Below are 22,505 nucleotides of genomic sequence, written 5' to 3' on the forward strand. Positions count from 1 at the left end.
GCTGGAGAGAATAGTTGCCAAGGGCCCAGCCCACCGTCCCTCCCTTCCCCGGTGTGCAGCCTCCAGGACCGGCCATCCACCCAGCCCAGGCTCTGGGCTCCTACCGTCTCAATGAGCTTGCGGTTATCTATGAGCTGCCTCTTATCCTTGATCTCGTTGGAAGCCACCCATGTCTTGATCTGGTCCCTCAGCCGCTGCAGGTGGGAGAAGCCAGTCCGTGAGACTGCATGAGGACCACGCCGAGGACCCAGCTCGTCCTTTCCCTGGAACCCAAGTGTCCACTCTCCCCATTCCTGCCCTCAGGACATAGGTGTCCAGGTCCCCAGCCCCCTCACTTGAAGCTTCTTAATCTCCTTCTTCAGGTCAGCCTCATACTTTTCCTTCTGGTTCGCGTTGGCAGCATTGTGGAGCTGAGGGATGGGGAATCCAGGCATCAGTGGGACTGGCTGCCCCAGTGCCCCCTCATCTTTCTCTGTGTGCTGGGGATACCACTCCCCAATCTATCTCAGAGCTGCTTCTCTGAGGTCTTCATCATCCCCTCTCCCTGGTCGACAACACCAGAGACCCTGAACCTCTTCCTGTGCTCCCCCCAACCAGAAACCCAGATTTTTAGGGCCCAACCCCTGTACCTTCTGCCAAATATCTTCGAACTGCTCGACACCCTCGGACACTTTCTTGAGGCAGCGATCAATCTCACCTGGTTAGGGAGGGAGGCAGTTAGCGCTCTGCTGAGGCAGCAGGCACCCAGAGCGTTCTGAGGTGAGTAAGCACATGGCCCCATGGGCAGCTGGCAGTCACTGAGTACCTTGGAGTTTGCGCTTGTCCGCCATCTTCCCTGCCCTACAGATGCGCTCTCTTCATACTCTCCTGGAGACGGAGGCTGCTGGGGGAGCGGGAAGGAATGCACGTTTATTCCGTGGCTGCCCAACCCAGAGACATGGATGAGGCTGGAACAGTGGGGTGCACAGGACGATAAAGGGAAGACCCATTTACTACCTGAAGACAAAGACCTGACCTTGGCACAAGAACATTCTGGAAGATTGCTGAACTGAGAAACATATACACTCATATACCTTTGACCCAGGAAATGGACAATTCCTAGAGCATGGAGCACCTTCTCCCCAGATGACATTCAAAAAAGGATTTTCCAGAATAGGAAGAAGTCACGCAGCACACAGCTGACTGCCAGGGATGAAGGCATGAGACCCGGAGACCTCCCTTCCCACTGAGGGCTCGGGGATACAGGTGACTAAATCCGAATACCAGGAGAGGTTACCCCTTAGTTGAGTCAAGAGACAGAGCAGATGCACCTCACAGACAAGGGCCTGATATTGTACGTGTATGAGCTATAAGGGATGGGGGGAGGTCGGGGACAGGGCGCACCTGACCTGAGAGGCAGCTGGAACCACAAAGAGCCAAAACTACCCACACCAACAGGGCTGGGTCCCAAGTAGAAGAGACCCTTAGGACAAGGAGACATTTATCCCAGAGCAGAATCCTTAAACCAAAGGAGGTAACTCTTTTAAGCCTGAGAGAGTGGAGGCTTGGGAGCAGAGAGGGGTGTGGGGGAGACTAAGGAGGGTGACAGGGTAGGAGACCTTTGCTGTGAGGGAGCTATCTGCACACACAAAGAAATTACGTGACAAAGTGCCAGTAACATAGACTCAGGGAAATAGACTGGCAGGGCAAGTGCCCAAAACACTGAGAGAGGAGCCTCTTCACCCAGAGGGAGGTTATATGCAACTCAGAGGTGACTGAGTCACCAGGAGTTTTGTCCGGGAGAGGCTGAACCTTAGGGCCCGACATTGAGACCAGAGGTGGCACAGCTCTGGAAGAGAGGGTCAGGACGCCTGCTGGAAGGCACAGCCCTGATCGGGGCTCCCACTGCACAGGCCAATCAGCAGGAGCCCTACAGCGGGGACTGAACCTCAATCTAAGAGGAGTTGTGCCGACAGGGTCCCCACCCATGCGGAGGGCACGTCTCAGGAACAGTCCTATCTCACAGAACTGTCTGCAATGACAGAAATGTTGTTTCTGGGCTATCTGTGACACTGAACACTTGAGATGTGGCTAGGGCAATGGAAGAATGGAATTTTTCCTTTGTATTTTCACTAGCTGAAATTTAAATCATGCATGGCCAGCAGCTATGGGTGGGACAGTATACCAGAGAGCACACTGAACCGGAAGCACATAGAGGTGGGGTAGGTTCCCTAATCTCAGAGAGGCTGTGCTAGCCCCTCCACAAGGACACATTCCACACAGTGACAGAAGGTATGGCACCCTAAATTAGGTTTGAGGGAGCATAAACCTCTGCAAAGGGCCAAGCAGGAGAACTGGCAGCACCCTCAGCCCAGGGGAAGCTGACACACCAGTGGGGCCCAAGGCCAACCTAAGGGATATCCTAGCTCTAGCAAGATGGAGTGGGCAGAAAGAGCCCCGGGAGATGGCTGCAAAGAGGGGACTCACGCCACCAAGTGTGCACACCAGGGCCCAGCCCTTAATATTGAGGTTGCAGGGATAAGTCTTAGCTCCAACACCCTGATCCAGAAAAGGCCCCTTACTGCCTAGGGTGGGGTGGCGGAACAGGGACACTACACAACAGCGTGTGCTCCCTGCCTCCACCCCAGGAGCCCAAAGCAGGGGCAGGGGCTCCAGCCAAGAGGGAGAGGATGCCCAGTTTACAGATCTAAACAAGGCACTGTACTCCTTAAGGACGGGATGCCCTCTCCAAGTCCCTACACTGAGAGGTCGAGAAGCCTGGCCCAGGGGAGTAGTTGATACCCCCAGAGAGACAGCCTGGCAGTCCTGAAGGAGTTGGAAGTGAGGCACCAAGGGAACGAGAGCCCTAGCCTGGGGAGGGCACATCTGACCCGAGAGGCAGCTTCTCCAGAGAAGGGTGGGTGGCCCGAGGTACTTGCACCTGAGAAGCTGGGCACTGTGGTAGGTAGAAGCCTTGGCTGCAGAGGCGGCAACACCCTCCACAGAAAAACCCAGTTGAGAGGGAGAGAGGGCTGCACCTTAGATCCCCCAGCAAAGGACCAGAGGAAAAGGGAGCTAGAGTTTGAGTCTTGAAGTAGAGATACCACAACAGAAGAACCCTGCTGAGACCCTGGGGGGTGGGGAGGGGGAAGTAGGGGACCATGGCCATGGGCCCACGCCCAGACAGGTAGGCAGCTAAGACACAATAGAGCCTGCATCTCACCATGAGGGATCTCACTGTCTGGGAGCCTTGGTCCAGGAGACTTAACCGCAAGAAGTCCCCTGTCCAGAAAGAAGGCACACCCCACAAAGAAGGAGTCCACACTGGGCTGAGGGCAAGGGGGTGGGGGAAGGAGGTGAGCAGTGCGCCTGACTCACAGGAGCCCACAGTCATGAAATGAGGGTCCAAACCAGTGAGACCTGGTGAGAAGGGCAGGAGGCCAAGTCTCGGGGAACATAGGCCAAGCGGCCCTTAATCCTGGGGCTGTCACATGCCCACATGGAGAGACCATGCACCGCTGGTGAGAAGTGGAAGGCAACACTAGCCTGGGGGGCCGCTGCCACTGCCACACAGGACCTATGCCTCCGGAAGGTGGCTGTGGTAGGTCCTGGGGCATAGGTAGCCCTCTCTCCACTGGGAGGCCCACACCAGGAGTGGGGCACTGAGAACCCCACCTCAAAAAAGGCACAGCACAGGAGCCTTTAGCCTTAGGGAAGGTGACAATAGCGGGGTCTCTCCTTCAAGTCTCAGGTGCCTCCCACCCAACAGCAAGGAGTCTGTGCCTCAGGGGCCGGGCAGAGGCCTCATTCCTGGACTAAGATATCACCAGGGGGCAGAAGCACTAGCCCCAGGCACCCACACCTGAGGGGGTCTCAGTCTTACAAGAGGGATACACATACAGGGGCCGGCACCAAACTCCAAAGAAGGTTCCTTACTCAGGAGAGAGCACAGCACGGCCCCACAGCCCTTGCCTCAGAGCACAGGAACCTTGGCCCTGGGAGGCTCAGCCTCCTGGGGGTTCCTATAAGGTGGGTGCGACCCCTGACTCACTACTGTGGGCACCAAGAGGTCTCTTTAGTGCTGGCAGTTATGCGGCCGCAGCGAGGAACCTGACACAGCAAGACACTTGACATAGATACCTAAGGGGGCTCCTGCCTCCTGGGAAGAGTGCATCTCAATAATAAGAACTGATGTGAATGGGGATAGAAGCCTCAGACCAGGGAAGTGACAGCCTCTATGGTGAGGGTAATGGAAAAAGGTGTCAAAAAAAAAAAAAAACAGTACCAAAAGGACAGGAGCATTAACTAATCTTGGGGGAGGTGGCAGCCCCTGAACTGAAAGACCGGTACTACTTAGAAGGAGAGTTTGCACCGCCCACAACAGGAGGTCCTTAACACAGACAAAGTGGGAACTTCCGAGATGTCATTGAGACAGGACCACCTGAGACCCAGGGGAGGTAAACAGCACTCCCCCACCGACACATGGGGAGAGTGACACCAGAGGTAGATGGTCTGGATCCAGGATCGCTCCCAGACACAAAGCCAGAGGCTGACACCCAGAGTAAGAGCTAGGGCCTAAAGCAGATGACACTGGGGCCAGTCCTGACTGCTCCAAGAAGGGTGACACTGGGGCTAGTCTTGATTACCCCGGAGGGGTGACACTGGGGCCAGTCCGACTCCCCCGGAAGGGTGACACTGGAGCCAGTTCTGACTCCTCCGGAAAGGGAAGGCCGGGGCTGCGGCAGCCTCAGACCACCGGGGCGTTTTACTATGAGGAAGAGCTGCGTACGAAGCAGTGCAAACTCTGACTGAGGCTCCAACTGAAGAAGCAGAGTCCTCAATCCAGGGGGTCATCCCCACCACATCCCCGGAGAGGAGAGGTGGCACCCGCGCTGGGGGGAAGCGGCCCTGGGAGAGGTGACCCCACCTCGCACAAAGGTGCCAGTCCTGAGGAGCTCGCAGGCCCGCCCAGAGGCCACCTCCCGCAGAAGGGACGGCTGCGGGAGGGCGGGCGCCTGAGCCCCGGGGAGCCCGTATCCACACGACGAGGAGCCGACGCGGAGGGGGCGGCACCTCGCAGCCTGCGGGGCCAGACGCGGACGCCACGCGGGGCCGGGGTCGCAGGAGGACCCCGGGCGACGCCTAAGGGCGCGGAGGAAGGAGCTGGAACAGCAGGAGGAGGGGGCTGCGTAGGGCCAGGACGGCGGACGCCGGGGCCCATCTGCCGCGAGCCTGCGCCGCGCTGGGGACCGGGGGCGCCCGGTGGGGCCGGGGGCAGCCATGTCGCGACAGGAGGCGGCGTCGCGGGGACGGCGGCCAACGGCGCCGGGGGAGGAGGGGAAGGGGTCCGGCCCAGTCGAGCCTGACGCTCTCACCACAGGAGCTGGCGCCGCCGCTGAGGAGCGTATCGCGATAGGCAGGGGAGGCGAGCGCCCACCGCCTTTTTCTCGCGCCCCGGGCCCGGGCGCTATCGCGATAGCGGCACGAAGCGGAAGTAGGGTAGGGGGAAGTGGACCCGGGGTTGTTCTGACGACAGGGTCGGGGCTCAAGGGAGGCCGCGGCGTCTGCCGATGGCTCCGCGGAAGCTGACGGGCCCGGTCCAAGATGGCGGCGGCGGAGGCGGCCTCCCCTCCTCTCGTCTCGACTCTGGCGCCGACCCTCCCCGAAGCCCCAAATATAGGCCTATCATTGCTCCTGCTGCACGTCGCTCTTGCCCTTCGGGCGCGCCTTATTGGCCGATGGCGGGGACGCAGCCAGCCCCCTCTCGCCGATTGGGCAATCCTTCCAAGGCGCGGCGTTTGATTGGCCTTCCTGGCAGGCTGCTAGGATTGGCTCAGGTTTCTTCTCGGTTCCTCCTCCTCCTCCCGCCTCAAGGCACAACATGCCAGCGCGAGGGCCCGTGCGTCAATCAAGGGGCCTGTGTCCTTGATGATTGGGTCCTCCCGCCCCCCTTTCCAAAGTCAATTGGTCGGGGGGAGGGGCTAGGCTGATCAGTCGTCCTTCAACTTTAAAGCCGTTTTTAATTGGTTCTGGTGGAACACTCTGCCCTGAAACCATTGGTTGGTCCTGGAAGTGGGTAAGGAAAGTGGAGGAAGGCATGGGGAGTGGGCGTTAAAGGCCGCGTACCTAAAGAGGGACAGACAGGTGCCTTCAAAGTGTGTGGCGGGGGATGGGGGGGCGAGCCGAAGTCATCTGCCAATCAAAACAGCCCCTGGGCCAAGGGGGAGGAGCTGGGCGAGAGGATCGACTTTTTTCCCCTTCGTTGGTCGTGCCTGTCATCATTCATCTCACTTCGTCCTGTAGCATTGCGAGTGGGCAGTGCCCGCTCTTAGAGCGTGTGAAACGGCGCAGCAAGCCAGGCTTGGTAACTGGCGGCTTCCTTCTGCATCCTTAGCGTCCCGTTCAGGCAAACTGGTCCTTGTCGCTTATCTGAATTGCCTTTCTCCAAGTGCCTGCGACTCAGTCTTTGCTGAAGGAAGGCGAGAGTGAAGCAGGAGACGGTGCCCCTAGTCACTGGCAGCACGCATAGCTGACTTTGGAAGCGCACAGAGTTTTTGTTCTGCCTCGCATGGTTACTGTGGCTGTGGGACGGTAACGCCTCTGCACCTCCGTTTCCTCGGTGTCCTGAGGACACTGCAGAAAGTCACCCGCCCACGGTCTCCTCCAGGGCTTTCTCTTGAGGGGGCTACTTCCGTCACATCCCACGCCGAGTGCTCACGGGAGCCCTGTTCATTTGGACTGTCTTTTGCTCGTCTGCCATCATTTTCATGATTATTCGAGTATCCCCCTCCGTATTTTGCATCCCCAGGAAGCCCTGAGTAACCCTTTGCTGAATGAATGAATGAACGAACGAACGAACGAACGAGAACGAACGAACGAACGAACGAACGATGACTTGTGGTTAAGACTTGTTAGGCACTGGTGCTTTCATCGACCTGGAGGCCTTCACCCAGGGTCACACCCGTCAATCTAGGAAGCTAGATCTGCCCATTTCCTCTGTAGAAGAAAGTCAGATAAATCCTAGGGAGATGCCAGTGAGAATTGGCTGGAATCACCTGTGGCAAGGGAGGGACGGATGCTTGTAAAAAGGTAAATGTCCTTGGGTCCACACAGACCTGGGAAGTGAAACCCAGAAAGCTGTAGCTTTACAAACTTCCCAGATGATCCCATTAGAACCTGCCAGTTATTGGTCCAGAGCTTTGCTTTATAAAGTATGGGCTTTGAAGACGGCAGTGCCTCTTACTTTCCAAGGGGTCGTTTGAAATGCAGATTCTGGTCCAGAACGTCCCTGATTCTGCTTTTCTAACGAGTTCCTAGGTGATGGGGGAGGGGGGGTGGTTCCCACAGCTCAAGAAGCGAGGATCCAGAGCACTGGTTCTTAGACTAGGCTGCGCGTTAGAATCACTGGGTGGCTTAAAAAAAAAAAAAAAAAAAATCCAGATCCTTAGACCAATGAAATCGAAATTTCTGGGGATGGGAACCAGATAGCAATAATTTCAAAAACTCCTGAGATGATTCCAACATGCAGCTAATCTGACGCAGGATTTTCTAGAGCGGTGGTTCTGAGTGTCATCCTTGATCAGGGGCATAAAGATTGCCTGTGAACTTGTTAGAAATGCCTATCTTTGAGCTCCCCTCCCCAGACAGAATCACAAACTCTGGTGCCTGCAACCCATTCTGACAAGCCTTCCAGGTAATTCTGAAGTATATTAAACTTCCAGGATCTTTGTTGTAAATATACACAGGATGGCAGGGCCAGGTGACTCAGTCTTTCCTGAGTCCCTCCAGCCCCATTAGATCTACTCTGGCCAGGAGAGATGGGGGTTCTGAGGAGCTGTGCACAGAGGGCCCTTCCCCATAGACCCCTAAGCAGAGATCAGCAAAGGCTGTACCTTTACACAGGGCTATCTAAAGGCTCAGGGACAAAGTTGGGAAAACAGTCATGTGACCTGGGGTAACGGCCATTAGATGAAAGCTACCAAGTGTGCAGACTGGAAGAGACAGTCACAGAACCCCCGAGATCCAGAGACAGAACCTTAGGCTAAGGGAGGGACTGGGGTCCAGGGACACACGTGGAACCCTGAGTGGAAAAGGGGGAGGCCCAGAGAGGAACATAAAGAGGGCAACTGCAGACCTGACACAGCAAGACCAAGACCCAGGGAGGCCACGCTGGACAGAGTGGGGGCCAGGCAGACAGGTGTCACCTTCTTGCTGAGCTGGTTCCTGCCTGTGCACCCACATTCTGGGTGTGGGGGTTCGGAATGAGCCACCCCAGTAGGTGGCACCTCAGTGATATCAACCGAACCCCTGCAGGCTCAAGAGAAACTTCTATCCCTCCCCTTATCTACGGCAGTGGCAATAGTCTCCAACATTTTTGGCACCAGGGACAGGAATCTAATGCCTGATAATCTGAGGTGGAACTGAGGTGGTGATATTAGTGCTAGGAAGCGGCTGCAAATAAAGAAGCTTCTCTGGCTCGCCCGCCACTGTGTGTCCCAGTTTCTAAGAGGCCACAGACCAGTATTGGTCCATAGCCCAGGGGTTGGGAACCCTTGATCTAGAGGAATTTGAATTAGCAGCTGTGCCTATGCTAAGAGATTATCAGAGATAATGTATTAAGTTTGGTTAATTTTCTTTTTTTTTTAATGGTGATATTGGTTAACGAAATCCAATAAATTTCAGCTGTATAATTTAACAGGTTAATTTCTTTGTTAATCTGTCTCATGTCTATGTGATTATTAGGCCAGCTGAAAGAACTTCAAGAGTAGAGGGAAGTTTCTTCTTCACGGTAACTAGGAAGGGCACTGACCTCGCAGGTGAAGGACCCAGGCTTCCTCCCAAGCGTCACTGTGAAACCAGCTCGGGTCACAGGACAGGTGGGGCTGCAGGAGGAGCTGTCTCTGAATTAGCTGTGCAGGGTACTGAGGTCTCGGGCCATGCGCCCAGACTGCCAGCTGGACAACCTCTCTCCCACCTGTGTGCAGTCCACATGTCCCCTCAGCCTGCACCTTTCAGCCCGAGTAGAGGCTTTGGCTGGGCCCACGTCCCCAGACAGACTGTGGACTCCTTTCATGTACCTGGCAGGGTCTTTTATAGCAGTGAGTCCACTCTCCACTAGTCAGGCTTGGCACAGCAGGCGGAGCACCCAGCCAACACTGGATGGAAGTAAGAGGCGCAGTCATCTGCCCCACAGTGAGCCAGTGCTCAGTGCCTCTGGGCATCTCGTGGTGAGTGTGAAGCCTTGGAAAATGGAGGTCACCTGCCCATGACCACCTAGGTGGGCCTGCCTTGAAAGCTGGGACTTTCTGCGGACACATCACTTGGGTGTCAAAATGACTGAGGTTTTCCTAGGGATCTAGGGACAGAGAGGGTGCTCCTCCTTCTGGGACCCCAACAGGAATTGACGGGGCCCAAATCCACCCAGATTGGTAGCCCAAGTTCTGTCTCTCAAATCCGGTAGCTGACTCCCAGTCATCCAGGGGTTTGACAATCACTCCTCAGGGACAGATCTGACAATGTGCCTTTAATTGCAGTTTTTCTAAAAGTATCTCCTTTCCCAATTAAAATAAAAAAGACAAGGCATGAAGACTGGCTCTACTCGCTGAATGGGGTGGCGAGCTTGGTGCTGGGGTCCGGGCCTTCCTCGTACCTCCCTGGGCAGTCCCAGCACCAGCTGATGGTGGGGTGGCTCTCTCTGCAGGACCGTCCCAGCCCTGACACCTTTGGATTCACAGGGCCTCTGTGTCCCTTCAGTGGGCAGCCGCCCAGGGTGCAGCCCTTCAGGTAGACATGATGCCGCTCTTCTCTCCCTTGACTTTGAGGAACTCAGCCATGCTGGAGAAATACTTCTGGTTGGCCTCAGCCACCTTCTTCTCAGCTGCTTGTGGGTTCACAATCTCCAGGCCCTAGGCAGCAGGGGAGACAACCTGGCTCCTGACTATGCCCCCACCCACGTGAGCAGGCACAGCAACAGAGGCCTGGGGAGGGGAAGGGGCTCTCCTGACTCCAGTAGGTGAGCCAGTGTGTACCTGGAGCGGGGTGAAGGCCACACTGGAGGCGGTCCCCGAGGAGCGGTCTCGGATGGTGGACTTCCCGCCATATACCACACTCTGCTTCTGCAGGGTCCGCTGTGCGGGGGAGGGGAGATCCCGCTGAGACTGTGCTGTTCCACCCTGGTCCACTTCACCCCACCCACATGGGCCCGGCTGTACCTGCAGCGTCTTGGAGATCCTGGCTTTGGTGGCCTCGTTCACCTGTGTCTGCCGCACACGCCCACTGCCCGACTTGCCCAGGTGACCCAGGCTGAAGCCCAGATCCTCCTGGTAGGCGTCCTCCTCAATCTGGGGAGAGGAAGGTATCCTGGAGTTAGTCACCCTCCTTGATCAGCTACAAGTCCAGCTGTCCACCCACTCAGCCAGTCCTGCGGGCACCTGTTCAGGCACCTACTGGGCCCCAAATGCAATGAGCCTTGCTGAGGTGCCACTGGAGGCCTGTGAGAAGTTGGATCCTGTTACTGTTCCCCAAGCTGACAGGTGAGAGGGGCCGTGTATGTGTGGTGTGTATGTATGTCTCTGTGTCTCTGTATGTGTGTGTGGTGTCAAGAACCAGAACAGGTTTCACCAATGAAATGGCACTTGAGCAGGTGCATGTGGGACCAGGAGGAAGATGTTGGGATAATGAAACTGGCAGGGGCGAGGCACATAGTGTGTCAGGCAGGGCATGGGGAGGGAGTTGGAGGGACGAGTTGGCAAGGCCTGTGGTACCTGGACAAGAGCCTGGGTTGACGAGGAGCTGCAGGGCGAGGGGGCCAGTGCTGAGGGTTGTGTAGGCCCCTTTGGGGCAGGGAGGGGAGACTGGAGCTGGGGGACCAGGGAGGAGGCTGGGGTGGTGCCCAGATCTTGATGAGGGTGGGTTGGGGCCACAGGACAGAGAAGGAGGACTATAGAAGGCAGCAGGTCAGAGGGGAAGGGACCCCAGGGTCCCATGGCGATAGTTGTTAGGGGCCCAACCTCTCCGAAGCTCATGCGGTTGGCCTGCTTCCGTATCTCTGTCAGCCCCAGCCGCTCTTTCATCTTACGGTACCTGGGGATGGGGGCACGTGGTAGTTAGCCCAGATGGCAGAGCCTCCTCCCTCTGACCCACCCCCACTGCTCAACCAGTCTCCCAGGGCCTCACCTGCGGCCACCTCGCTTCTTGCGCTGCCCATCAAGGGGTGCAGGCAACGGCTTCACCTGCTTCACGGGTGGCGGCTCTTGCCACTTGTCAAACTTGCGCTCAATCTCGTCCTTGAGTTCATAACCCACCTGGGAGGGGTACAGGGAAGCACTGCAGCTGCTCCGGGGGTGGCCAGCTCCAGCCTCCCAGTCCTTCCGACCATTCATGGAGCCCACTCCGGGGCCCACCCTGTACCACCAGCCCTGAGAACCTCACCACTGCTGGCTCTGGAGGTTAGGCTTCCCCATGACCCCTGCCCTCCAGGATCTGCTCTGAGTGCTGTGTGGAAAACTGTCTCTTGAACACTTGAGTCACAACAGCTTCTCTAATGCAGATGCCTGGCCACCCCACCTCCCGCCCGCGGTCTCCCAGGTCAGCAAGTGGGGGTACCGGGAGTTGGTCACCTCTACTCTGCTGTTCTTCACTGCACAAATCCCCTGGGGCCCTTCTTCAGGAAAGACCCCATTGGCCCCCTCTCAGCATGTCCACTAACGCTGAGTCCCCAGGTACACAGACCCAGGTCTGCCTGGGCACCAGGGCCTGCATGCCCGCTCAGTGTCCACTCGCCAGCTCACTTCATTCAGATGTCCGTGAGCCCCTCATCTCCTCAGAAGAGCCCGCCGAGGCCAACTACCCTCATTGTCCAGTGCCCTTTACTTGCCTTCCTAGCATTTACTCAGCACCACTGGATGCACCAGGTTTACCTGCTACCATAAATTTAAGCTACTAAATTTGTAGTCATTTGTTAGAGCAGCACCATTGGGAAATGGATCCACCAGCAGAGGGCAAGCTGATTTTGGTAGGGGCCACGGACAGACATGCCCACCTCTGCCCTGTTAGGACAGGGCTCATGTGTGTTAGGTCCCAACACTGGCTTTCATGTGACAGACCACCGACCCACCCGGACAGACGCCTGCCCGTCCCTCACCTTCCCCTCCGTGCTCTCATGGAAACTGTCTACGCGGGCTGCCAGCGTGCACTTGGCAGCCACCAGCCGAGCTGCTTTCCGCCGGAGATCCTGGAAGAATGGAAAACAGAGTCAAGGTGACAAGTCGATGAGATTGCTGTTTTCAAAGCTCCAGCCACCTCCAGCTCAGTTTTGGCCTGGCAACATTTCACCCTTGTGCCACGTGTTACTTTAACATTGTAGGGTGTTAACAAATTAATAATGTGAGATGGTAACAAATTGTCATCCTCAACGTTTCCTTTTAACCTACTTTTAAAGAACTTACTATCTGCGTAGACAAACATACAAATGAAAAGTCCCAAATCAAATACCAAAAAAAAAAATAAGGTTATGATTAAAATAGAAAACATGCATTGTATCACTAAAAATCACGTTAGGTGCCATGAAAGGAAGGTGGCCTGTGTTCTGGGAAACATCAAGGCGGTATGTGTAAAATCCATAGCCAAGACTGTCAATTAATAATCATAAAAATACTAAAATTATCAGAAGCTATGTATAGTGAAGGGGTAGCCTGGCCCTGAGGGGTTTGGCCTTGGCCAGAGAGTAAACTTGTGACTAGGGCGGGGCGGGTCTCTGGGTTATGGGGTGTCAGTCAACCTGGAGGCGGAGCACAGCCACCCTATGTAACTGAGCCTCAATGACCACTCTGAACACCAAGGCCCGCTGGGCTCCCGGCTGGTGATTTCGCGTGTACTGTTGCACACTGAGGTCGGCACTCCTGGGCCTGGCCCCTCGCTTTTCTTGCACTGGCTGCCATTCTCCTGTCCTCTTACTGTGACGTGACCTCAAGGGGGTCAGCTCTAGTGAGTTCTGTGAGTCCATCTAGTGGGTCGCTGAACTAGAGGGTGGTCTTCGGGACCCTTGGACCCACAAGCTAATGCTTCTGTCGCTTATCAGACGCGAGGTCTAACCTAGGTGAGTCTTCATCACAGCTGGTGGTGGATTCCATTCTCCCCATGTTATGGATGGAGAGACAGGGGCACAGAGCTCACGCCTCCCACCCAAGGTCATCCAATTGGCAAGTTGCATAGTAGGAATCCTAACCACAGTGCATTGGCTCCAGCGTCCCTGTTCTCACACTCCCTGCAACCCTGTCCTCCAAGCTCCTGACCAGTCATCAACTGTCATTCATATGAAGTGCAGGGGGCTTGCTCAGGCTTTGCAGGCAGCGGGGCTCATTCACTCACCGGGGGCAGGGACTGCACGATGTCACTGTGGTAGATGTAGCCGGTGTGGGGCAGCACGGAGGTGGACGAGAAACCAGACAGTGTCTTGCGTTGGGCCCCCAGCAGCATGATGTTGCAGGCAGGCATCTTGGAGAGGTTGGTCAGGCCGCCGGCCACTCCTGTGGTGGGAGGGAGGGTGTAGGGGATGTCGGAAGAAGCAGGGGCGGTTGTCGGGGGTCGGGTTGGGGGTCGCACCGTGTGCTATGTCTTTACATGAGTTTCTGGTTGGAGAGGTTGGCCTAGCCAGAGAGGGCCTATCTCATTTTAGAGGGGAATTCCGAGGAGGCTCAGAGAGGTCAAGTGATTCGCCTGAGGGTGCACAGCAAGCAAGTGGCCCAATAGGAACCTGTGGTTTCATGAGTCTGTGAAGCCACATAGCCCTGCCCTGGGGAGCATACCAACCCCAGAGCCTGGGTGTGCAGCTCTAGGGGTTCCCACGAGCTCGTCTGCAGGCGTGGGGAGGGGAGAGGGCACTGGGGAAATACTTCCACCTGGATGTGGTGTTTCCAAGGACTTGGAAAAGTGTCTCATCAAACAAATGCATCCTTAAAACAAGCCTCTAACAGGCGTGGTGACCAGTGCAGAAGCAGAACCACCCCAGAGACATTCATCACAACACCCAGAACCTGCAGCTTTAGTGCCTTGAATGGCTAAAGGGACTGAGGAGACAGAGTGAAGGCCCTGGAGATGGGAAGAATCCCCAGGGGGTGTGGGTTCTACATAACCACAGGATCCTTAGAAGTGGAAGAAAAAGGTGGAGCCAGGGTCAGAGTAGAGACCTTGAAGACGGACCGTGGTGGTGGTGGTGGGGGGGCACGAGCCAGGAGACGCAGGTGCCTCTGGAAGCTGGAAAGGCAGGGACACAGACCCTCCCCGGGCCCCCAGAGGAAAGCGGTCCTGCCCACACATGGTCAGCCCAGCGAGGCCTGTGGTAGACCTGATCTCCAGAACCCTGAGGTGACAAATCGTGTTGTTTAAGCCACTTGGTTTGTTGTCATTTATTGCTGCTGCCATAAGAAACAACATACTGCTGGGGAAACTGGGGCAGGTAAAGTCTCCTAACCAAGGATGTGAGGTCGATGAAGGGAAAGCAAGATCCACATTGAGTATATCCTGCCTGCAACCACTGCTTCCTTCTACCCACGACTCTGCACATACATGCCCCCAAGGTGGCTGCTAGGGCCTCAACTGTGGCTCCCAAATGTCATATGTTGGCGTCCTCATCCCCCAGGACTTCAGAGTGGGACTGCATGTATCTGGAGATGGGGCCTTTATATGGGTGATTAAGGTGATCATAAGATGGGTCCTGGTCCAATGTGACTGGTGTCCTTATATGAGATTAGGACAGACACACACAAAGGGATAATCGCATGAAGATACAGGGTGGGGATGGCCATCTGCAAGACAAGGATAGAGGCCCCAGGACAAACCAGCCCTGGCGATGCCTCCAGGACTGGGAGATAATAAATCTTAGTTGTTGAGGCTGCCGCGTCTGTGACACTGTGTCAGTAGCCCGAGCCAACTCACACAGCTGCCTACCAAATTCCCCTCCAAGTGTTTCTCAGGGGGACGTGCCAGGAACCCAAGGGGGTGGGCGCTCTGGACAGCAGAGAGCTCCAGGGAAGGGACCCACCCTTCTGTCTTGACACACTGCCAGGACCAGCATCCCCATCTTGTGGAGAACACAGAGGCCCTCCTGCCTGGCCCCAGAGCTCACCCATGATCTTGGCGGCTGTGGACGCCCCGATGATGATGGAAAGGTTGGGCGCGATGAAGGACATGCGAGACTCCACATACTCATAGATACGGTGCTTAGAGGCATTCAGCTCCAGTGCCATGTCACAGGCCTCTTCCAGCCGCTCCAGCTCTTCTTCTGACAGCTGCTGCCTGCAAGGGAAGGTGGAAAGTGGCTGAGATGAACCCTGGCCCCCCTGGTTTCCCACCTGCCTGGTGTGGGACCCCTGTCCTCCCAGCTGTGTGCACACACATGTGTGTACATGTGTGCAGCTTCAGGACAATTACTCCTCGGCAGTGACAAGCTGGGGGCCCACTTGAACGGCTAGAGAGCTCAGTCACTGCCTGGGGCAAACACTAGCTCTTTGGTCTTTGACCTGTGGAAGCACCTTGGTCCACCCAGACAAGATTGCTGAGAGGGCAAGGCCACTCTTCTTTGCTAAGTTCTGTAACCTATCCTCAGGGCAGTGCCCAGCCCTCTGTCACATTTGTTCAATGAACAAGATGACAATCCTTAGGAGGTCTCCATCCCACAGGACTCTACTGGGGGTTTAAAGACGGTTCCTTCCCTCAGGCACAGCACAGAAAATGAGGTAGCCAAGACAAAGTCCCTGCCTTCACTTCTGATGATGGGCTCACCTCTGCTTCACCCCCCAAGACTACAAGCTCCTACAGAGGGAGGCTGGCTCTTCACTGACAGGGGACCCCCACAGTCCAGCTCAGTGACTGGCTTGCAGGAGCCACCAGTTAACACATGAATAACTAAAATGAACTGTTCTCTGGAGACTGACACCTGTGCCACTGGGACCCCAAGATCATCATCTGTTGTTAGCTAGGGCTGAGGCTGGCCAGAGGGCCTTCTCCTCACTGGGTACGTACCCCTGGGTGGTGGAGGCGGTGACGCTGACAACCATGATGGTGGCATTGGTCAGGATCTGCTGCAGGTTCTCATTGTTCTTGCACTTGTCCAGGCTGTTACCCAGCTCCTGTGGGCGACAAGGCAGTGACGGGGAGGCACGGAGCCTCGGAAAGGCTCTAAACCTCTCTGCTCCTGCACCGACTCAGGTCCCTTGTGGGGATGCTGGGAAAGTCGGAGTCTGTATGTAGGGTGCTACTGCTCTACCAGCTCTGAGAACAACACTGCCCAAGTGTCGTCACTGCCACCCTGTGCTGCCTGATCTAGACAGACCAGAGCAACTGGCCACAGGGAGGACCCACTGCCTGGTCAATGTGGAGCACATCTGATCCCACAGCTCCCTGTCTTGCCACTGTCCTCACCTTCTCTCGGACAAGCGGGAGCCTCCTCACTGGTGTCCTTCACTTGTATCTGACCCTCCCCGGGCTCAGAGGTCAGATGTGACCTGATCCTTCAACTTCACCTCCCCACTTGGAGTCTTGGCAATTATCGCTTCTTCCCCAGACCTCTGCCCAGCCACCCCTCTGCCAGTTTTCGGGTCTTTACTCAAACTGCACCTGCTCTGACCACAGCTGGGAAAGTGCTGGCTGGGGCGGGGGCAGTGGGGCACCCCCAAGCTCCTCCCTCCAGGGAAGGAGAGGGAAGACGTCCTTTCCAGGCTCTATCTCTCCCACACTAGGCAGCTGGGACACAGGTCACCCCTCTCAGCATTTCTTGACCAAGGGACAGGGAGGCAGTTGGGGCCTCCAAGGTCACTCCCCCCAGTTCGCTCATCTGCTTCCTGTCCCCTCTCATCTCAGGCCACAGGTAGAGTTCGAGGAGCCTTTCCATTAGATGGGGTCCATTTCTCACGTGGGGTTGAAGAGCCTCAATTCCCCAAGCCCCACTCCCTCACTCACTTTGACTGTGCGGATGTAATCCAGAGCATTGGGGACCAGTGACTCCAGTTCAGGAAACCGCTTCGAGTATTTATCTCGGATAAACTTATGGATGATGTCTGAGGTAGACAGGGATGGGAGGTGTCTGATGAGGGGACAGACTCTGCTGGCTGTCCCCCACCTCCAGTTCCCCTTCTAAGCAAACCCGAACTTTAGCTGGTCAGGCAGACACCCAGCACAAAGGCTCATTTCCTGGCTCCCTCACGAGTTAGTTCTGGTCTATAAGTGACATGTGTGACTTCCAGGTCACCCCCTTAAAGAATTGTGCCCTCTTCTTCTCTCCTGTTTTGCTGGTGGGGATGTGGAGATGGCGGCTGGAAGTAGGCAGTCACCTGGTGGCAGATCAACAAGATAGAAAGTCTGGCCACCAGAAGCTGCTACTCCAGGAGACCAGCCTGAACTGTTCGTGTGGAAGAGTGAAATACATGACTTTGTTCTTTAAGCCACTGTCGCAGCAGCTAAATCTGGATTCAGGCTAACAGAAGGGAATTGGGGGCAGGACCCTGGGAAAGGCCAGCAGGGAGGGTGGCTGGGGATGCTGCCTGTCCCTCACCCAGGGACACCAGGTAGGGTCACCTCTGCCTGCCCCTCCACACTCACTCAGCTCGTTCTCGATCTCCACAGTCAGGTTGTTGGCATCCACAATGACCCGGTACTCGGGGGCTGCTTCCACTGGTCCCATCACTGTGAGGATGGGAAACAGCCTGGTGGGTGTGTGTCCCAGCAGCCATACCTCCCGGCCCCTCAGCTGGGGAGACCGCAGATGTGGCTGGAGGGGAGCAAGAGGGGCTCAAAAGTCAACCAAGGGAGGGTGTGTGTGTCTGCACACCTCCCGTCTCTCCCCCAGGCCAGTCTAGACTCAACCCCATTTCACCCTAGAACTAAACCCTCCTGGGGATCCCCTGGGGCTGACGGCTAAACTCTCCAGGCTGATATCTGAGGCCCTGCAAGGACAAGCACCATGCCTGTTTCCTGTGGATGCATCCCCAGTGCACAAAGCAGCACTCAAAGGACATCTGCAACACCTGCCAACTCGCCATCACTGATTCCGAGGTCTGGCCTCTCTCCTCCCAGCTCATCTCATCAGACTCCAGCCATAGGGATTGATTACAGGGCCCTGACTCTTGGGCTACTTCATTCCTCTGGGCTAGCATACATGCTGTTCCCTCTCCTGGTACATCCCTGCCCCACACCTGCTTCTGGAGAACTCTCCCCAGGCTCTAATAGCAGTAATAACATTAGTGTCAAGACCAGCAGTCGCAGCGGCTGACATCGTTCTAACTTAATTGATCCACACCACCCAGGAAGGTAGCTGTTAAATTAAGAAATGGAGAGGCACAGCCTGATGTCACATAGCCAGCAGATGACAGGCCTCACATCTGACTCCAGAGCCTGTGCCCTCAAACACCTCTTTGTCCTTAAGACTCAGCAAGCACCCAAGAAGCCTCCCTTCGCCCCTCAGAGGCTGAGTGTCTCCTCTGCTCTGGCAGCGCTCCTGCCACATCTGTTAGACATGATCGCTGCCTGCCTTTGAGACGTTTTATGTCTGCCTCCCACCAGACAACAGTGTGATGGGGTCTGACTTTATCCTTGAGCCTGGCCCGACATCAGAAACGGCACCTTCATGGCTCCCCATGGCTCTCTGGATCAAGAAGCTCTCAGCCTGGCATTTGAAACCCCACAGGGATCTGGCAGCTTCTTCAGCCTCCCCTGTCCCTCAGCCACGTCCGAGGCTCTGCACACGTCCCCCACTATTGGCCTGGCATGCACATTCATGCTTCAAGGTCCAATCCAGGTACTAGTTCTGACCCCTAGGACAGGGCCACCTGCCCCTCCTGCAGCTCCAGAGTATCCCCATCGCGGTCTCTCACAGCAGGCACAACCTGCCAATAGCTGTCAGGCACCTGCCTGTCTGCTCACCCCAAGGGCCTCAGGAAAACCTCACAGAAAGGAAGGGCATAGTGAGTCTCCCTTAGACTCTGCTCTGACTACACCTCCCCAGTGCCCAACAACCTCCTGTGGCTTCCCGCTGCCACCAAATTCCATGAAGGCCCTCGACAAGAAGACGGGGGTATACAGGTCAGCCTCTGTGAGCAGGTCTGAGAGTTGAGAGATACCCCATGCTCCCCAAAGTTGGGAATGATGCTTTAATGACCATGTACGTTTATGGTTACTCCCCATTTACCAAATGGCACCACCTTCTAGTCACAGGAGCAGCAACTCTCCTTCTAAGATAAACTTAAGGGAAAAGTACGTTAATTTAAAGAAAACATGAGGTAAATAAAACAAGTGGTTTATAGATGAGGCGAAGCCCCTGTAACTAGTCATGTGACCCACTTAAGTTTGGGAACCCTAGAGAGGAGGCCCAGGCGCATGCTTAGCAGAGTGAGAACAAAGGCCTGTTGGCTGTATGATGCAGGATCTTTGTAGGGGAGAAGGGGACTAGGTTGGGATGGAAGAGAAAAAGAGAGCTCTGGAAAAGGCTGAGACAGAGGTGGACCCAAGTTTTAAAGCCAGAAGCAGCAAAAGGGAGCCCAGTTGGGTGAGTCAGGGTGAGTGGGGAAAGGCACCTTCTGAGGCCTTAGCTTGCTTGCTGATGTACTCCTCAATCTTCATCATGATTTCAGCAAACTGTCGGGCAGAAGAGGAGAGTCACAATCCAGGACTGTGCGAGGAGACCCACTATCCTGCCCATCCATTCCTCCTGGGAGCTTTCATTCACTGCTCACTCACCATCTTGCTGTCCCACAACTTGGCGATGCTCTTGACCGAGTCTCCGGAAAGATCCAGCTGTGTTTCCTCCTGCACGTCCTCTATGGCCGGCTCTTCTTCTTCCTCCCCATAGCTTCCTCCCTCCTCCTCTTCTGCTGCCTCCTCGAGATCAGCCAGAAGCTCGTCTGCCAGAGACATCCCGAGGCCTGTGGGGAGAGCAGGGTCCCCTCATCACCGAGAGGCCCCCCGCCCCAAAAGCCCTGGTCTTTCCTCCTCAACCCCACTAGCATGCAGTCCCCACAAGGACAGCTGTTTTCATTTGTATTGTTCTCTGTGCCTGGCACGTAGTAGGTGCTCAATACCCACTGCACTAACCTACGAACAAACTTCCCGGAACCCAGATGACCGCCGGCTGTAACTCACACCACTTATCCTCTCATACTCACTTCACTGGACAAGACAGAGCACACCCCACACGCCACCACCTCATCAAGGATTAAAATACACAACTCTCCTTGATTAAATGCAACTTCTCATTTTTTTCTATAAGAGCCTCTCTCACTTCCAATTCTTGGTCCCAAATGGGTGACAGAGTTCCTATATACTGGTCTCCTCAGCAACCAGGGCCTCATATTCTCTCCCTGCTCTGCCCAATCTATCCCAGCTGCTATACCAACGTCAGTATTTTCTGAGACTCCCAAGAAGAGAGAAAAATTGGGAAGTGCTACTTACTCTACATAAGCAGTCCCGAACCTTTTTGGGGCCAGAGACCGATGCTCCTATGAGAATCTAATGCCTGATAATCTGAGGTGGAGCTGAGGTGGTGATGCTAGTGCTGGGGAGCGGCTGCAAATACAGATGAAGCTGAGCTTGCTTGCCCGCTGCTCACCTGCTGTGCAGCCTGGTTCCTAACAGGCCACAGACCAGTACTGGTCTGCGGCCCGGGGATTGGGAGCTCCTGCTCTACATGGTACGATCCCCACCAGTCTGTTCTCCCATGGCATTTTTTTTTTTTTAAACAAGCAACCTTTCCTTATCTCTGTCCTTTTCTTCTCTCCATAAATCAAACCCCTTTCCTTAGTCCCTCCCCTTCTGCACTGCCCAACTAAAGTATAAAAACAGAGACTGCAAACTTCAATGTCAAAGGCTGAGTGAGTGACTTGAGTGAAGCAGGCTAGGGCTTGGGCAGTAGGAAAGAGGGGAGCCTGGGGAATCAGAGAACTCATGCCCCATCTACAGGTGAGCTGCTTGACTTCAGACACGCTTTGCCAGTGGGAATGGGGGCTCCATGTTGCCAGGTTTTCTAGAATTTTTTCAAAAGAAGTAAGAAATTCAGTATCTTTTTGTGGAATCTCTCAGTTTGAAGTTTCTTTTTACTACTTAAATGGATAATTTAAATCAAAAACAAACAAAAAACCACCATGGCACAGGCCAAACCAAACAAATTACAAGATGGGTTTGGCCCTTGAGTTGCCAGTTTGAGACCCCTGAATGTCCAGCTGTCTCTATTGTGAGGTCAGTCTCCCCTCATATCCTCCTCTCTTCCTAAGACATAATGTCTCCTTTATACTCACTTCTCCTAAACAGACACAGCTTTTCCTTGTAAATGCCCCTGTATAACCTCACATAAGCTTTTCTCCAAAACTCCCTTCGCTCACCTCCTCTAAGAAAAACTTTTCTTTATAGAACTAAACTCTCTCCCTGTATATGACTCGTGTTTCTTCATATTCTCTTTTCTCCCATAAACTGTAAGCATATCTAAGACCACATTTGTCTGTTCACTGCTATATCCCCACTGTCCAGCAGAATGTCCAGCACACAGTAGGCATTCAAGAAATATTTCGTAAATGAACAATTTAATTTAATCCTTATATCCACTGCATTATGCTCTCCTTTCTCCAGGTCTGAATATATCCATTTCTCATCCTCCTTTATCCCTCTGGCAGGGGCATAAACATTATTTTTCTGACCTGATCCCGCTGTTATACATCTATGAGCCCCTTAGTTGGCCTCAACACTTAAGGGTCTCTAAATTTCTAACAAATTGTTGAATGCCCATCTTCCTCATTGAGCCAAAATTTCTGTGAGAGGGACTGCGCCCGTTTTGTTTACTGCTCAATAGCCCCACGCAACACCTGGTACAGAGGAGGTACAACGACTTCGCTTCATTCCAGCCAACCTCTGCCACTATCCCTCTTGCCTACGAGTTCTCCTCACATTTCCCGAGCTTACCAACTTCTTCCCCTCACTTCTTACTGGCCCAGCCCCTCCTCAGCCTTCAGTTCTCATCTTATATTCAAGTTCCCTGGCCCACGCACCCCACTCTTGGTGACATACCCCGTCCGCTCTGTGGGTACCCTATGGCGCTTCACACACTTGTTATTTAATTAGTTAAGGCTGCCCAAGCAAAGCGTTCTAAGAAGGCGGGAAACATTTTTGCTTTTGCCATATCCCCAGAGCGCTAACACTGTACGAACATATGTGACCTTTGGGTCACAAATCTAGTAATGTCCGCCTCACACACGTCCATCCCCTAGGCATAGGAATCCAGTCCCCCCAACCCGCCGCGCTCCTCTTGTCTCCATCTCACTCACCGCTTCCCTTCTGCACAACGGTTTCTAGGAAATCAATTTCCAACAGAGGGCGACGCTCACTGTTGACGTCGCACCCTTGTGCCGCTGCGGAGGCAAAGCTACGCTCTGATTGGTCCCCGCCCCAGGTCCTTCCGAACCGTGTTTAGAACAACAACTTTATTAGCACCCGCCCTGGGAGGAGAAGGGGTGAACAAGGGCGGGGAGAGGGGGCTCCACTGGCCCACG

At 55.0% G+C, this 22,505-nt stretch overlaps 2 protein-coding genes across 3 annotated transcripts in view; both read right to left on the reverse strand.

Annotated features, from left to right (window-relative positions):
- CNOT3 (CCR4-NOT transcription complex subunit 3) overlaps window positions 1-5,275 on the reverse strand; it is a 15,694-nt gene extending 10,419 nt beyond the window's left edge. The window contains exons 1-4 of the mRNA XM_025043559.1: window positions 806-5,275; window positions 630-697; window positions 336-410; window positions 86-194 (exon numbers count right to left, since the gene is read on the reverse strand). Of these exons, the coding sequence (XP_024899327.1) occupies window positions 86-194; window positions 336-410; window positions 630-697; window positions 806-830 (277 nt within the window). The 5' untranslated portion in view covers window positions 831-5,275. The remainder of the gene's footprint in view (window positions 1-85; window positions 195-335; window positions 411-629; window positions 698-805) is intronic.
- A 4,208-nt stretch (window positions 5,276-9,483) lies between these two features.
- Window positions 9,484-22,443, reverse strand: PRPF31 (pre-mRNA processing factor 31). Of its 2 annotated transcripts, none has more exons than XM_006907146.3 (14): window positions 22,281-22,443; window positions 19,708-19,892; window positions 19,545-19,605; window positions 17,575-17,658; window positions 16,936-17,033; window positions 16,000-16,106; window positions 15,104-15,273; window positions 13,348-13,505; window positions 12,122-12,211; window positions 11,155-11,282; window positions 10,989-11,061; window positions 10,191-10,319; window positions 10,008-10,106; window positions 9,484-9,884 (listed from the first exon to the last, which is right to left on the reverse strand). In XM_006907146.3, exons 2-14 carry the CDS (start codon window positions 19,882-19,884, stop codon window positions 9,759-9,761), a joined length of 1,500 nt encoding a protein of 499 aa, XP_006907208.1. In that variant the 5' UTR covers window positions 19,885-19,892; window positions 22,281-22,443; the 3' UTR covers window positions 9,484-9,758. The 2 variants fall into 2 exon arrangements, with proteins under 2 accessions (XP_006907208.1, XP_015441232.1); XM_015585746.2 differs by lacking the exon at window positions 22,281-22,443 and adding an exon at window positions 20,419-20,532.
- Between the last annotated feature and the right edge of the window lie 62 nt (window positions 22,444-22,505).

The sequence above is a fragment of the Pteropus alecto genome, unplaced genomic scaffold (genome assembly GCF_000325575.1).
Source record: "Pteropus alecto unplaced genomic scaffold, ASM32557v1 scaffold432, whole genome shotgun sequence".
NCBI lineage: Eukaryota > Metazoa > Chordata > Mammalia > Chiroptera > Pteropodidae > Pteropus > Pteropus alecto.

Excerpts from the sequence above, each read along its gene's own strand:
- PRPF31 (XM_006907146.3), bottom strand. The coding sequence starts at position 19,884 with ATGTCTCTGGCAGACGAGCTTCTGGCTGATCTCGAGGAGGCAGCAGAA. Across the intron at positions 12,212-13,347 it reads TCGTGCAGTCCCTGCCCCCG|GATCTCCGGCGGAAAGCAGC; the intron begins GTGAGTGAATGA and ends CCATTCTTCCAG. Across the intron at positions 9,885-10,007 it reads TGGCCTTCACCCCGCTCCAG|GGCCTGGAGATTGTGAACCC; the intron begins GTACACACTGGC and ends CCTGCTGCCTAG.